This window comes from Cetorhinus maximus, chromosome 1, assembly GCF_964194155.1.
Source record: "Cetorhinus maximus chromosome 1, sCetMax3.hap1.1, whole genome shotgun sequence".
Taxonomy (NCBI): domain Eukaryota; kingdom Metazoa; phylum Chordata; class Chondrichthyes; order Lamniformes; family Cetorhinidae; genus Cetorhinus; species Cetorhinus maximus.
The window spans coordinates 129,801,804-129,817,970 of NC_135879.1; the positions used below are offsets into that span (position 1 = coordinate 129,801,804).

The 16,167-nt window shown below is 41.2% G+C and overlaps 1 protein-coding gene across 1 annotated transcript in view; it reads left to right on the forward strand.

Moving 5' to 3' along the window:
- fam114a1 (family with sequence similarity 114 member A1) overlaps positions 1 to 6,037 on the forward strand; it is a 60,632-nt gene extending 54,595 nt beyond the window's left edge. Inside the window, exon 14 of the mRNA XM_078546238.1 lies at positions 2,054 to 6,037. Within this exon, the coding sequence (XP_078402364.1) occupies positions 2,054 to 2,155 (102 nt within the window). The 3' untranslated portion in view covers positions 2,156 to 6,037. The remainder of the gene's footprint in view (positions 1 to 2,053) is intronic.
- The last annotated feature ends 10,130 nt before the right edge of the window (positions 6,038 to 16,167 follow it).

Sequence of the window (16,167 nt, forward strand, 5' to 3'; positions counted from 1 at the left end):
CTGTTGCGTGACTAGTATGTGGGACAGCTCTGAATTTTGGCACAAGCTCTCAGATGTTATAAGGAGGACTATTTGCACAAGATTAAGGTGTGGAGTTTTTGAAGCCTCTGTTGTTGATACTTTAATGGTCTCTCTGATTGACACTTTTATAGGGTTGTAGCAGTTTTTTTCAATAGACTTTGAATGGGTGTTTTTTTTTTTGAGCAGTTCCACAGACGCCTTTGTTGCTATATGGCTCATTGGTTCTGTGCATAGTGCATACTGGGTGAATAGGCATGGAAGGGCCTTGAGTTGGCATGGAGGTTGTGAGGGGTCAATGTTGTTGGCACTGAGTTAGAATGGAAGGGACTGGGGGTCATGGACCTTTTAAACTTACCTTTCAAAAGGTTCCTGAATCCAAACTATGGTTCAGAACTCCTCTGTGGGGCTGTGAACCACGAGGCATGGCTTGCTCGACTCCACGAAAATTGTGGGGGTCAAGGAGATGCCTACTCCCACAGTGGAGCCGGCCAACCCAGGAGTGCAGAATGGGGGCTGACTACCCATACCCATATCCCGTGCCAGTGAAAATTGGGCGTGCTGGGATTGGGGACAGGAATCCCTGAATTGGATCCCACCTGCCATTTTTAATGGCCCTGGAGTTGTTCAGACTGTGCAAAAATCCAAACCCTAGGTTATGAACAGTCTAGGTTGTGAACAAGGCTCCTTAGACAGCACCTTCCAAACCCACGACAACCACCAGCAAGAAGGACAAGGGCAGCAGATAGATGGGAACACCACCAACTGCAAGTTTGCCTCCAAGTCACTCATCATCCTGAGTTGGAAATATATCGTTGTTCCTTCACTGTTGCTGGGTCAAAATCCTGGAACTCCCTTTCTAACAGCACTGTGCATGTATCTACACCAGCAGTTCAGAAGGTAGCTCGCTACCACCTTCTCAAAGGCGACTAGGGATGAGTAATAAATGCTGTCCCAGCCAGCGAAGCCCACATCCTGTGAATGAATAAAAAAAAATGCCCTAGACAATTGGTGGAGAGGGGAATCAATACAATGACAAAGATGCAAGGTTTGTAGTGAGGACCAAAGTTAGTGACTTCAGTCTTCTCCGTATTTAGCTGGAGGAGATTATGGCTCATTCAAGATCAAATGAGATGGTGGAGACGTAGAACTGGGTGGCAACAGTGTGTGTGTGGAAGATAACCTCGTGCTACAGTTCCCTTCCTGAAGCACTACATATGCTTTTTCTATTTGTTTAACTTCAGTGCGCAATATTAAGAAAATATTTTCTCAATATGCAGGTCAACTTCCCCTGCTGTGATTGATGCATCTGTTGACTGTCTCTTCTGTCAACTTTGTGGCCTTTTTTCCAGCCTTACAAAAATGCTTACTTAGCTTCCAACCTTCAATTCTAATGAAAGCTATGTAACTGAAACATTGTTGCCCATCTCCCCTTTACAGATGTTGTATATGTCCAACATTTTATCTCTTTGTTTCAAATTTCCATCGTTTGCAGTTTTCCATCTTTATTTTCTTAAAATGCATGCTCTGATCATTTTGCATCTTTTGTTGAGCCAAGGCCTCAGTCCTAGGACTTTAATACCTGCTGGAAGTAAATTGATATGTCCTTTTTTCAATCGCTTATTTCAAACAAAATAATTACCATCTAAATATCCTGCAAAACTCAACAGTTCTAATGAATGCTGCTCGCTGAGCTAGTTGTTGTAAGTTGTGTAACACTGTGGGCTAGGATTTTGAAAGATATTTACACCAGCCCATTCACTACTTTGTTATGATGGTTCACTATGCCATTCGGTTAATTCAATCCTAAAAACATTGCTTGTGGAAACACCTGGTACAGTTTTGCTACTTGCAAGTCACACTACCTGCTCACAGAATGCCACTCTTTGTCAGTTGTTTTTGAAATCAAGCCAATGCATTGGAAAGCAGAGAGAATTTCCTAAATTTGTTTTGGTTATGAAAGAATAAACTTGTATGTCTATAAATAACTGTTAACAATAAAAGGAACTAATTTGCTTTGGGTTCATCTTTACAGGGCTCCAACAGTACTACCTACATCAAAGGTGCATTTCAGTTACTTCTTCCAATTCTTCAGATTTGCCATATGCAGTCCAGCACCAGCAAAGTAGCCAAATAAACTAAGAAATTGTGGGACTATCTTTGCATTCAGTAATATTAGATTTTGAGTTGCAGAATTTCGGACAGCCTGCAGCAAAGTTAACAGGAACCTAATTCTGCACTGAAGGGTTTAGGCTAAGGCTGTAGAAAAGTCATTACTAGAATTGTTGCTAATTTTGTAAGACCAATTAAAACACCAATTGCCTTAGTTCTTGAAAGACCTGAGCTAACACAGTGAAATAAATAGTATTCCGTGGTGTACCATACTTTTTTAGAAGCAATGATCACTAATATTGCATATATCAGATTTCCTAACTCCTGTGTTTGAGACCTGGAGGTGCAGCTAATGCATTAAATTTTACAATATTTGAAAATCTTTTTAATTCCAAACTATCTTTCATCCAAAATCAAAAAAATACTATCTGTGATCATATTTAAATCATGGCATCCATTAGGGATGGGCAATAAATGCTGGCCTAGCCAGCAATGCCTACATCCTCGGAAAGAATTAAAGAATTAAAAAAGTACAAGAATTCAGCTTCTACTCACTTGACACCAAAGCTGCACTTTTCTATTTTAGTAACATTAAACACTAGACAAACATCATCACTAATATTTTTATGTCCTTGCAATAGTTTCATCATTAAGGTTGTAAGCAAATAATGTTTTGATGCAGGATGTGGATGCAAGAATATCATTTATAAGATTACAGGAATATCACTACAATACTTTAGATGCTGATATGAAGAATGTGTGAAAGTTAAATGTTACTGTAGCATATTTTTGAATTTCTTGGATTATAAGTTTATGCAGAATAGAAATTAAAACAATTACCATTGATATAATACATACTGAACTGAAGTGGGCAAAAATAAATTAAATGCAAGCCTATTAAATATATAAGCATTGGATTTCTACAGGGGTTGTCCCCATCTCTCACCTTAACTTCAGGGCGAGACCAGCAAAACCCCAGAGAATTGATGTAAAAATGATAATTTCTCCAAGGTCTCTGTCTATCTCACAGTGATGTTACCAATCCCTGTGGAAATTCAATCATATTTTTCTAATTTGTATACTTTATCCATGCATTCTATACTTGCCGATTCCCCACCTTGGAATCCAAATTACATTCTTCTCAAGGTTCAGATGAGTTTTATGTCATGTTTGTAATTTATGTAATGAGAAATGGGTGAAGATCTGGGCTAAACTTTTAGTCTCTGTTGGGCCGTGGACGGAGCAAACGGGCATTAAAAAAGCTGTGTGGCTGGCTTGCCAGTGCCCCTACTCTATCCTGCCCATGGGCTATTTTCTCAGAGGTAAAATGGTGGGGGCAGCGAGGAATACCCACCAGCATGCATTTTGGGGCACCCTCTCCCTCATTTACCTACCATGGCATCTTGCTGCTGCTTTCAAGCTGGAGGCCTCTGATTGGGGATTCAGGCTTGAGAGCCTGCCCGTTGTCCTTAATTGGACAGCGAGCCCGCCTTCTGACTATTAATTGGCTGCTCCAGGGGACAATCACAACAAGTGACTGTTCCCACACAGAGCGGGCTTCTGACCCATATTTGAACCTGACGGTGGGTTTCAGAAGCCCGCAGGGAAAATCCTGCCTTTGGTATTTTTCATGGTATTTTGATTTTTATTTTAAATTTAACAATAACCAAAAAAAAAGAATTCTGGAGCTTAATACAGCTCTAGTACAGCAGATAAATAAACTTTTATCTAGATGTTTTTGCCTAGTCATATTAAATAGATGAAAAATCTAATCCTTTAGCTCTATCTTTATAGTCATAAAAGCTCTGCACTTGGCCCTTGCTTGATGAAGAGAGACAGGTGCATATCTATTTTTTCTGTGAGATGCACAGCAACTATAAAGCAAAATCTGTGCAGATGGGAAAACTGGGCTGACCTTGTTACTGGCCCACATTTAATTTTCTTAATCTTTGCCAAAAGTTTGCAATCAAATCACTTTGATGTTGGCTATTACATTGGTTCGCATATTCACAAAAATGAAGGGAAGTTTAAATACAACACCTGATAATTGTTCTGAAGTAGCAGTATCGACAAAGCAAAATATTCATAAAAAAAGTTCAGGAAATCCTTTGTAAGACTTGTAGTTCACTTTTCTAAAGACATTAGTGATTCAATTAAGCGCAACACTTATTAATGGCTCAGATACTAAAAGTAGCATAACTGAGTCAAGCAATAAAAAGTCCCAACTTCAGTTTCTGGTCTCTTAGAGTAGGGATGCTCCTGTTGGCCTCAGCACTCTGGGCTAGGGAAGTCAAAATCAGCCAAGGCTCTGACTTCCAATCGCTATTTGATATCTTCTGCTGGAGACTGCGAACTTTGACAAAGGCACAATTAGGTTTGGCAGTCATCTTCCATGTGAGTGAATGACCGGCAATCACTTGCTGCCAAGGCTCACTGATGAGAAACGGCAATTTGAACAAGATAGTAAGGTTAGCTTGGGCTTGTAGCACTATATCCAATGAACCTAAATTTTTTCCAAGAGAGTTTTGTTATAAAACATGAAGGGTTTATGACTCTCTTTTAGGTCTATTTCATTACATACATTAATACATATTCTTATTGATTTAAGTTGATGAATTATTTATTGTTTAAATTGTACTGAGTGCAAAATGTCAAACTGTTTTAATGACAAAACAGGAGTTCAGATGAACATAAATGTAAATATTTACATGATTTACAAATGATATGCATTCCATTGCTGTTCAGTAAATGCAAGTCCTGTTCAAGGCAACAGAATAAATAATTAGGTCTTCTGATTTTCAGGTTTTACTTTTTCTTGCATTCAGTCAAAAACAAAGCAAAATAACATGCAATCAATGTCTTTTTTAGGTTAAAGTAAGAGATTTTTTGAAATCAGAAAACTTTGTTTATATGAACTTAATTGTCAAAACAAGTTTCGATGGGACAAATAAATATTTCTAAGTAATCAAGAAATACAAATTCCTTGAAATGTATTGGCATGTACCATTAGCTATCCTCAGCCACTCTTACCTGTTGAACTTTATTCAGCATGATTGTGCTTTATGTTAATACTGTTCACCAGCACTGAGAAGAGCTGAATTTCTCTCCGTGTCAAACTGAAAGTGACTGTATACCATTCCAGCCTTGAACTACTCCACTGTTGATGTTTCTAGACATTCTCTGGTTTAACCCTAATTCTGGAATTTACCTTTTGAAGAGCCAGTATCAGATTCAATCAGGTTTAACCTTAAAATCAGAAGGCTAATAAATAATCTGCAGGTTGATCAGTGTTTTTATTCCATTTGTGCATCATCCAAAAAAGCAAAAAGATATCAAGAAGAGTACGCTGTTTAAATCTTTCTCAACAGCGCCAACATTTCTGTGTGAAATAAATTATGACTCAATTGTTTTACTCCTTTCAGGATTGCTCAAGAATAATAGTCTTGAAATTACTGTTGTTGACATTGGCAGTTGTCTGCTTTATAAAAAGGTATGCACTAATCAACTTTAGGATAAACAGGTTAGTTAAAGTAATGGACAAAGGAACAGCATACAACCCAAATATTTGGTCGCTAGTATCGTTAACACTAATTCTAAGGTGAAAATAATTCAGAGGTTTACAAAGTTTTTTTTCTCTCTGTATATCAGAGTATAGTTCTCATGTTAAGGCCATTGTTTTGGATTTTATATGAGGCAATAGTTAAAATGTTTTTTAAAAAAATAAGCATTCAATTGGTTTTTAATGTTTGGGCTTGAAGCACTCTGTACCTGAAATGATAATTGAACCAGCAAATGGAATTATTTTATTATGGTAAATTTAGATTTAATATTTAATCTGTTCAGTAGATTCTTCCTCCATTTTTCTTATCAATCATTCTGTCTTGAATAAACGTTACATCGGTGAAAAGTTTGATATGTGGTCTTTCATTAAACTACACTGCACCATGTCAAATAAAGTATCGTCAGAATTTCTCCCCACCCCCGTCACTTATAAAAGGCGTGAAGCATAAATGGTATGTGAGTAATTGAGGTTTTAGTCTGCTTGAAAATATACCTGTGCTGCTGGTGTACTGTGCTGAAATACTGAAATTGACCTATCTACCAAGTCTGTTTAAGATATGTGCACTCATATAGGGCTGGATTTTACATGGAGGCTGTGCCCTCCTCGTCCAGCTTAATAGTTAGGGTGAGCCCATTTCAGTTTGTCCAAGTCACCTCAAACCAATTGGGCTGTTAATTGTCTCAGAACTGGACTTCATCCCCCAACTGGGAGGTGGTTCTGCCTCTTAGAACTGCCAATCATTAAATGGCCAGCTGCTCTCTAGACCCAGCAGCGCCACCAGGAGCAGTGGCCACTGCTGGGACTGCAGGTGTTCCCCAACGCCAAGGACCCATGGACCTGGATGAAAAGGTAAGCCCAGGGTTTCGCTGGGGGCCAGGCTGGCAGGCCCAGCAAGAAAAGTGAGATCCTGGAATGAACAGGGCCAAGGGGAAACACATTGTGGGTTTACTTTAGGCAGCGGGGCTCCATTGCACCCAACATTCCAGAACCAGAGGTGTGCCCCCCTCCCTCCAACTGGCAACACGGCCTCATCATGTAGTCTGGGCACCCAGAGAAGGAAAGAAGCCCTTAAGTAGCCACTTAAGGTCCTCAATTGGCCCAATGGCCGGCAGACTGCCTGCACCTTCCCTGCCACAGGTAAAACACCAGCAGCAATGGGTAGGCAACTAGCACACACTTCTGCTACCCCACCCAATTTCATGCAGCCCCCACCGCCTCACTCCCAGAGTCTAAAATTCTACTGATTGTTGTTACTAATACATTAGGGTAAGGATTGTTCTGCAACTACATCTGTATCCATCAAATTGAGTGTAAGTTACATGATTCCTGTTGTGTAATGGCAACTCAAATCCAAACTAGAAGAGGGCTGTTAGAAAGTGGTCAGAACCTGATAGGCTGAGTTTCTGCCCCATTCAAAACAATCAGCAAATTCTGATTGGAAGGATGGGCACTCCTGCCAGCCTCACTTATGTTCCAGCAGTAATGTGGAGGCACAGAGAACCTTCGCAGGCAACCCCAGGAACCCTGCTAAATGCAGTTATGGCTTCTGAGAGCAGGTGTGGATTCATTCTAGGCCTAATGCAAACCTCATCACCATAAGGAAACAAAAGTAATCAATCCCAAAGAAATTGATCAGCATTCCAGATGGGGCTACCTGAACTTTTAGGTACATAAATGGTTGCAAACCTTACTCCCTGCCCATCATTTTACGTGTCAGCGAGCAGGCCCCGCCCCCGCTCGCCGAGCCAAAGATTCTGGCCATGGTATATATTCAATAAAATAGGACATCACTCTCGTCCCTCATCAGTGTGGAGCAGCAGTTAACAGAACAAATGTAACCAAAACAGACATATATATGTTTTTACAATCTGGTTAGGGACCAGTAACGTTTTGTTTAAAGTAGGTGAAGTTTGAAATCCCAGGCACTTACTGAGAGAATAAAGCCACAAGATAGCACAGTTTTAAACAAAATAAACTTTACAAAGTCAGCAAAGATAAACAATCTACACTATCCCTTATGCTCTAACATTCAGCAATAATGAGGTAAATATGATTAAAAGCAAACTGGTCAAACACACCACACTGCATATTAATGGCAGTTACAACCAAGACATATCCCATGGGTTTCTCAGCAACCCACCTATATGTCAGTGACTGCTGAGAATCATAATATTTTGTTTAAATTCTGAGTCTCTCAAGGGATTTAAACTCGCTTTTGAAGTTCTAGCCTCTGAATTCCCTCAAAAGCCACTCTGAGTCAGACTACCTCAATGATTGCTCACCTCTCGATGATTCAATCTCTTCTGAGACTGCGTTCCAGGGGATTCCCAAAGTTGCACTCCCACCTCTAATTACCAACACAATTCCAATACTTTCACGATCTGCTAGCTTTGCTAAGCTGGCACTACCCCTGGGTTTCTCCAAATTCCAGTGCCCCACCTGCACCAAGCTGTAAATGGCTCCCAGGACTTCCCTAAGCCCTAATTACCTAGTATGGAACCAGTGACCATCTGCCACCTTCTCAGCTCTCAAGGACTTCTCTGAGACCAAACTGCCTGAAGTCGCTAAATGGCTCCCAGGGTTTCTCTGAGCTGCAAACCAGATGAGGTCCAAACAGAAACCAAAACCCTCTCCCACCAAACACAGATTAATTGAAACCAGAGAACCTTCTTAAGCTCCACTCATCTCCATGATGATGTAACCTGCTCTAGCCCACCATCAAACTGACCTCCAAGCCAATTATCCCCCTTTTACAATTTCTCCAGCTAAGTAAGTCCACCTATTTTATGGCTCTACCTCTTCTATTCTGACTCTATTAAACAAACATAGGTAACCTTCTGAACTGCCATTTTTTGTTTAGGTGTTCTGGCAATCTCTAAAGTCCTGCATTTTAGTTAGCATACCGTCACAACAACAATCTTCCCAGAACTAAACTCTAAAATGTGTCAAAGTTTGCTCAATTATTCAATGCTCTGGTCTGGCTACACCATATTGTATGCCGAGGAGTAACAGCTGAGGACCTGTGACAGGAGGATTGGAAGGAGAAAACATCTACCGGAAACCACTCTCTCATCATAGACCCCACTGCTCATCCACCTGGCTTTGATCTCCCATAGTGACAGTTGGCCTTTTTAAACCATTTCCAGACTGGCCAAGCCCTCTGTGCAGCCACTCAACATTAGTGGGTTGCCAAGACCATCCAGGCTGCAGCTGTGGTGCAGTACTCATTGTCGAGGAGTCTCCACTAACTAAACTTGAAGGCGGGCTTAATGAACTCCATCTGGCCACTGATAAGTCTATTGCTTGGCTCTGTGACTATACACACAAGGCCAAATTGGAATGGGCAATAAATACTGGCCTAGCCAGTGACACCCACATCACTTGAAAGAATAAAAGAATACAGGCTAAAGAAACTAATAAAGCTGACTGCATCTAATTCTGCGCACAGACACAAAGGAGGCCTTCAGACTCTGGACAAAGTCCAGAAAAGAGTCAATATGAAAATAATTATTACTGTGTACATTTGCTTCTAACTGGAAAATACCTGTGCTGGTTAGACCATTAGTAATGGAGCTGTTTTTAAAGTGACCCAAATATTTATGTTTAGAGGTCAGGGAAATCATCTGGTATCAAACCCAGAGTGAGGAGACTTGCCAATTGCACCTATAGTCCATAGAACCATAGAAAAGTTACAGTGCAGGAAGGGGCTGTTCAGCCCATTATGCGTGCACCAGTCAAAAAAAGAAACTAGCTGCTCATTTTAAACCCACATTCTACCACCTGGTCCGTGGCCTTGCAGGTTACAGCACTTCAGATGCAGATCCAGGTTAAATGAGTTGAGCGTTTCAGCTTCAACCACTAACTTAGGTAGTGAATTCCAGACACCCACCACCCACTGGGTGAGAATGTTTTTCCTCATGTCCCCTCTAATCCTTCTACCAATCACCTTAAATCTATGCCCCCTGATAATTGACCCCTTAGCTAGGGGAAACAGGTCTTTCTTCTCTGTCATATTTAGGCCCCTCATAATTTTGTACACCTCATTTAGATCACCCCTTAGCCTCCTCTGTTCTAGGAAAAACAACACTAGCCTGCCCAATCTCTCCTCATAGCTGCAATTTTCAAGCTCTGGCAACATTCTTGCAAATCTCCTCTGCACTCTCTCCAGAGCAATTTTGTCCTTCCTGTAATGTAACTAAAACTACACAAAATTCCAGCTGTGGCCTAACCAGCATTTTATACAGTTCCAGCATTACATCCCTGTTTTTGTATTCAACACCTTACCCAATAAAGGAAAGCATTCCATATATTTTCTTGACCACCTTGTCCACCTGTTCCTGCCACTTTCAAGGACCTGTGGACATGCACTCCAAGGTCTCTCACTACCTCAACCCCTCTCAATAACTTCCCATTTATTGAGTATTTCCTTGCTTTGTTTGCCCTTCCCAAACGCATTACCTCACACTTAGTTCCTGGTTCATCTACTTTGGCAATGGCATGGGACAACTGTCTGAGCTGGCTCTGGACTAACAATAGGGCTAGTTGCAGAACTGTGCCATCTGCTGCAAGGAAACTTGCAGCCAACTTCCAAAATAGCATTGGCAATGCTCATTGCAGTCCTAAAGAGTGTCCAAAATTTATCTTTTCTGGATTTCCTTACAGTGTGATTTATTGGGAGGGTAATTTTCCAAATTCATACTGCCAGTAAGTAGCTTCACATGCTAACAATGCACTTCAGGCTATTGCAAGAGGTTTGCTTCAGTTTGTGGAAATGTATGGACTGCATGCCTGTAACATTCCAAAATGCACAGATGCATTTTGCAATACAAGACTTCCCACTGGCAGTATGAACTCAGGAAATTGCTCTGTAATTTCCATCTTGGGTGAGCATCATAGTATGCTGGAGGGATACCACTTCACCAGCTGTCAAACAGGAAGCAGTTCCTACAAAGTGATGGTGTCTTAACCCAGTGGTGATATTGCTTTACCAGCAGCCATCAAATTGAGTTTATGGCTGGAATTTTGTGCTCTTGCTGATGGCGATGCTGATGGAAGTGTAAAGGGCATGTACTTCGGCGGGATGGTGGTATGTTGTCTTTCCACCTCCACCAGAATTAAGTTCTGGGCTGGACTGCCCACAGTTGACCTTCCCGCCTCACCGTCAATTGAGGCCTTTAAGTGACTACGTAAGGGCCTTATCCCACCACTGCTGGCATTAACCCAGCTGCAGTGTCGCCCGTCGCCATGCACTGTGCAAAGCAGGTAAAATTGTGTGGCCAGCTAGTCAACTCTGTGGTGGGGGGGGTCCCCATGATCAAAGGCACTCAGTTTCTGATTGAGGGACTGTATATCAGGAAGGTGGGGGGGGCGGCACTGAGAGCCACCCCCCTGCCTTTGCTGCCAACCCTCCCCTGCCCTCTCTCCCCTCCACCCTCACCCCACGAAACACACACACACACACCACCCCCCCTCCCGCCACCTCCATATTACTTATCTGTGGCCAGGGTCACTCCGCGAGCCTGGCAATCCAGTGCCTGTCCTTCCGGCAGCAGCCATGGCCTCCCCAGCAGTGCTACTGAGCATAAGTCCTGCCAATCTCTCATTGGCCAGCAGTTCTCGGTCGGTGAGACTGCCACTCCCAGGGTCTTGATTTCAGGGTAAGGCCCGCCACTGACCTTGCACTGCCTGATTGGCTTGTGGTTCAGCGGGCCATCCTGGAAAGCAGCAGTGCAGCTCTCTTGCCAGCTCTCCAGCTGGCAGGCAAGATTCCCAACACCTCAACAAGATTCTACCCTTTATTTCCATCAAAGCAAGTTGTGAAATTAAATCCAATCAAGTTCAGCACCAGAAAAAGATTAGGTGACTTCAGTCCCATTCTGTGCATTTGACTCTTAAGGCACTAGGAATGCACAATAAATGATAATTTCATCCTGGTGCCAAGAGCAAATACAATAAGACTTGTGATTTTATAGCACCTTTAACATAGAAAAGTTTCCTAAGGGGCAAAAGATAATGGGCAAAGAGGAACATTAAAACTTGACCAAAGAGGTAAGGTTAAGGCAAGAAAGGAGGTAGCTGGAGGTGTACAAGGAGGAAATTCCATAAAGCCCTTGATGGATTTAACACAAGGATGAGAGTTTTAATTTTGAAACATTGGCCAGGATTTTCCCCTCGGCGATTTGGGGGCAGGGCCCGCTCACTGAGGGGAAAATGACGTGGGATGATGTCGGGAGGAATCCCCAAAGTCATCCCGGTCCCTTTAAATTTTTAGGAAGGCGGGCGGACAGCGAAATCAGCTGTCCGCCCGCTGACCTGTCAATGGCCAATTGAGGCCATTGACAGGCTAATTAAAGTAATTAAAGACCTGCCTGGCCAACCTTAAGGCTGGTGGGCAGGCCAGGAGCCCCAGCGGGCTCCAGATTATTCATGAAACTTCATCCACTGGCGGGATGAAGTTTCATGTCCATTTTGTAAAAAAGTATTAAAGTTTATTAAAAAGTATTAAAGTATTAAAGACATTGTCACATGAGGGGGACAAGTTAATAACTTTTGAATGTTTCTATTTTTACACTTAACTTACCTGTCACAAATCTTCCTGAGGCAGGACTTTGCCTCAGGGAGAAAAGCACTCTTTCGTGCGCATGCTCAAAAGAGTGCACTTTGACAGATGGGGAATCCCTCCCCTCCCGGAACAGGAAGCACAGATCAACCTGGTATAGTGTTCCTGTTCTTCAGAGCCACCACCCAAACCAACCTACAGAGAGCAGTCAAATACAGCACTGTGACAAGCTCCTCACACAATGTTGTAAATCTCTGTAGTTGCCTTGGGGCAGACTTATTCACTTCAATGTCAACTCGAACACAATTTTTTAAATATTGTATAAATGTATTTGCATTTGCCTTGGTTTGCTCAATGTTTTTGGTCACACCACTGCTATTTTAGTGTTCAATAGCGAGGAGTAGCTGCACACGTTGAGGGGACCTAATAAACACATCCATATTAGAACGTAGAAATAAAGAAGTTCATATTTTAAAATATATTTTTTTTGGTATCGCGTATAACACTGAGTAAGACTAACTGTAACAGGGCTAAGATCTCACCCTATATTTTTTATGATATATATATCATCATGACTAATTTCTAAAATTTTAGAACTGGATAATGGCCTTTTAAAACGACTGAAGCTATGTCTGGCTGTGACCCTCGAACAATAAGATCCATCAGGATAGTATAGCCTCATTATCTCTGAGGAGATGTTAACGACCCCTGTGGGCTGCAGAGACCAAATTCAAAGAGAACTATACCAAGGCCATCTGCATTTCAGAACCCATGCTGCCCAACTGGAGACTACTAGTCTGCTAGGACAAAGAACTCACAACATTCCTTTCAAATTCTTAATGGTTTGAACATTACCCAGAACCCAGACAAGGGGAGATACACCCTTTGTCCAAGTCAAAGTGGAGAGGTGGGAGTCATGTGACATGAACCCCTAGCTAGTAGAACCTGTAATATTGCCTTGTGGAGCTGCAAAGCTTAGTCTGCCATCTTTCCATCTACCAAGCAGCAGCACAGAAAAGGGGTTCTGTCCAGGTTTTGAATGCCTGTCCCCATCTTTTGTACCATTGCTTACAAGATTAATTAATCTCCATGTGCCTATCTCATCGTGGAAATCAGCACTACGGGAAAGGAAATTATCCAGTGTCTGTTCAGACTCTGACCTCTATGAAGGAATACACCATTGGACATTGATTCTGGACACATGTGAAACAATAATTCCTTTCTCTGTGGTCTTTACCCCATAAATCTTCCTTTCTCTATCCCCCTCTTTATTGTATGAGTGAAAAGGAGGCTACGTAGTGACCTTCCTCCCACATTTGAGCGCATGCAAATAAACTAACCCTCTTGGTTTACCCTATTTCGAGTTTGCTGTGGGGTTATTAATGGAAAATTGGATCACACCAAAACTGAGGGCTTGGGAAAATATGCCGCTGCTTATGAAGGGGGAAATCAAAATCATAACACCTTCCTGTTTACGGACAGCTGGTGATAGGAGAAATGAGGGCTGTTCAAATTAAACCCCCCTCCTGTCCCTAACACTAACATGTGCTCAGCCGCAAGCAGTCATTATTGAACAAACTTTATTTACACCTCCACAACAGAGAGAGCAACAGAGAGGGCAACATAACACATGCTCAGATCTTGCAATATACTACACTCCCCCCCGCCATTTAAAAACTTACATATTAAAATGTAAAATGGTACATATACATACTTTCCTAGAATACAATACGACTAAACCAACATCAACAATACCTGAAAATTTAACATGTTGGTGGCTTATTTGTTTCTACTGTAGTCACAACTAAACATATATGACCAATATTTCCAGAGTAAGTTATACATAAAATAAATTGTTTTCCCTTATCATGAGTTTAAAATAAATAATTTGACAAGAAGTAACATAAAGAATAATTCATCTTTTTTCCTGCATACTTTCAATAACCCATCTCCTTTCTCTTGCTGTCTGGGTTTCTTCTTCCATTTCGCTTAGTTTGACTCTGCTCTCCAAACATTGCTGACTGTGTCAAACCTGAACTTTGACTTTGACTACCAACTTTGCTTAATGGTTGAGACTGTAACATTGATTGATCTGTCTTAATCACAGACCCTGATTCACTTTGCTCTACTGGTGGATTCTGTAATACCAGCAAACTTTCAGTTTCTTTTTGACTTTCACTTTCTTTCTGAGCTTCACTTTGGCTTGTAGAAGGAATTTAAGCTTTAAGGTGTTTCTCCTGATTCCATTCTTTACCAGATTTCCTATTTCAAGCAAATAATCGACACAACACTGATGGTGTCTCACGCCAATCTTCACTAGAAACGTGAATGCACATCTTTTCACAACAACTCCAATTACGTATTCCTCCTTATCACTTTGGTGGTTTTTCACCATGACCTTCTGACCAGCACAATTTAAATTTCACACCTCGTATATCATGACTCATCTTCACTTTGTCTTGCTTTTCTCTTACTTTTCTATTAAGCAAGGTAAAAATGGTCCTAGGGATGTATTTAAACACTAACTCGTAAGGTCAGCAACTTTTGGAGTTATTCTGTAAGGGAACAGAAAATTGCCTAGCTTGTGTCAAAGAGAAACATGGAAATTACTGCCTAGCAAATGTCACCTAGCAAATGTTTGTGCAAAGACCTCTCCACAATCTGTACGCACCTCCCCTTTCTGCAGCACCATTAGACGTTGGGTGATATGGTGGTACAAGAGCGTATTTGACTCCATTCTTACTCAGAAATATTTCAACTTCTTCTGTCGTAAACTGTGGACCATTATCTGATAGTAACACATCTGGCAACCCATAAATTGCAAACCAACTTCCCAAAACCTCAATGGTTTTGCCACTTGTGGTATTGGGCATAGATACAACATTCATCCACTTGCTCTAGTCATTGACCGAAACAATTTATTTTTTCCCTTCCACTTCAGAGAAACCAACGTGTACCCTTTCCCATGGTTTTCTTGTTTTTGACCATAGAATGAAAGAAACTTTCGTTGGATCATTTCTCATTCTGAGACACACTTCACGATTTTCACCAACTCTTCTTTATCTCTATCTACCTTTGGACACCAAAAGTAGCTTCTTACTACTGCTTTCATATGGATATACCTGTTTGTTCTTGATGAAGTTCCTCTAACAATGTCTCTCTAAACATTGGGAGAATAATGACTCTGAAACCCATAGGAGACAGCCTTGATATACACTCAGTTCATTTCTATGTGTGAAATACTCCCAAAATTTCTCATCATCTTGCTCTTTAGGTCAGCCATTTATATGTAATTGAACACTTTACTCAGCATCACATCCTTGCAAGTTTCTTCACTAATTTCTCTGGCAGACACTGCCATGTCATTTGTGTATGGAAAGTAATTCACAGGAAACTCTGTGGCTAGTAATGAATCAGTGTTCATGGGAAATCTTGAAAAAACATCCAAATTTGCATGACCTACTGATGTAACTATATTTAATATCGTACTGATGGCTAATTTTATCATTTGATCCTCCTTACTCAAAGAACACTTTGTGCTTCTCTTAGTACTTCTTCAATGTCAGACATACTCTTACTGATCTCTACTGTAAATAACTCAGCCCAGTTTAACCGTATCTCTTAAGCCAATTCCTTTCCATCACGGAGTCTCGTTTCCTTCTACTTCTATCGATGACAAGTAATAGGATTTATCATCATATTCCTGCAAGTAAGTTTAGATGGCGATTTTTAGTGAAAATCAGTCATTCTCAGACTAAACTTACTGAATAAAACTAACAGAGCCAAAGGAAGCCAAATACATTACCGTTATGACTTATGGCTATAAGAACAACACCTCAGAGAACAACAGGGATTTCCCCTCATTGAGCAATGACAGGAAGACTCATGAGAATCCCAGGCCATTTAACATTAATAT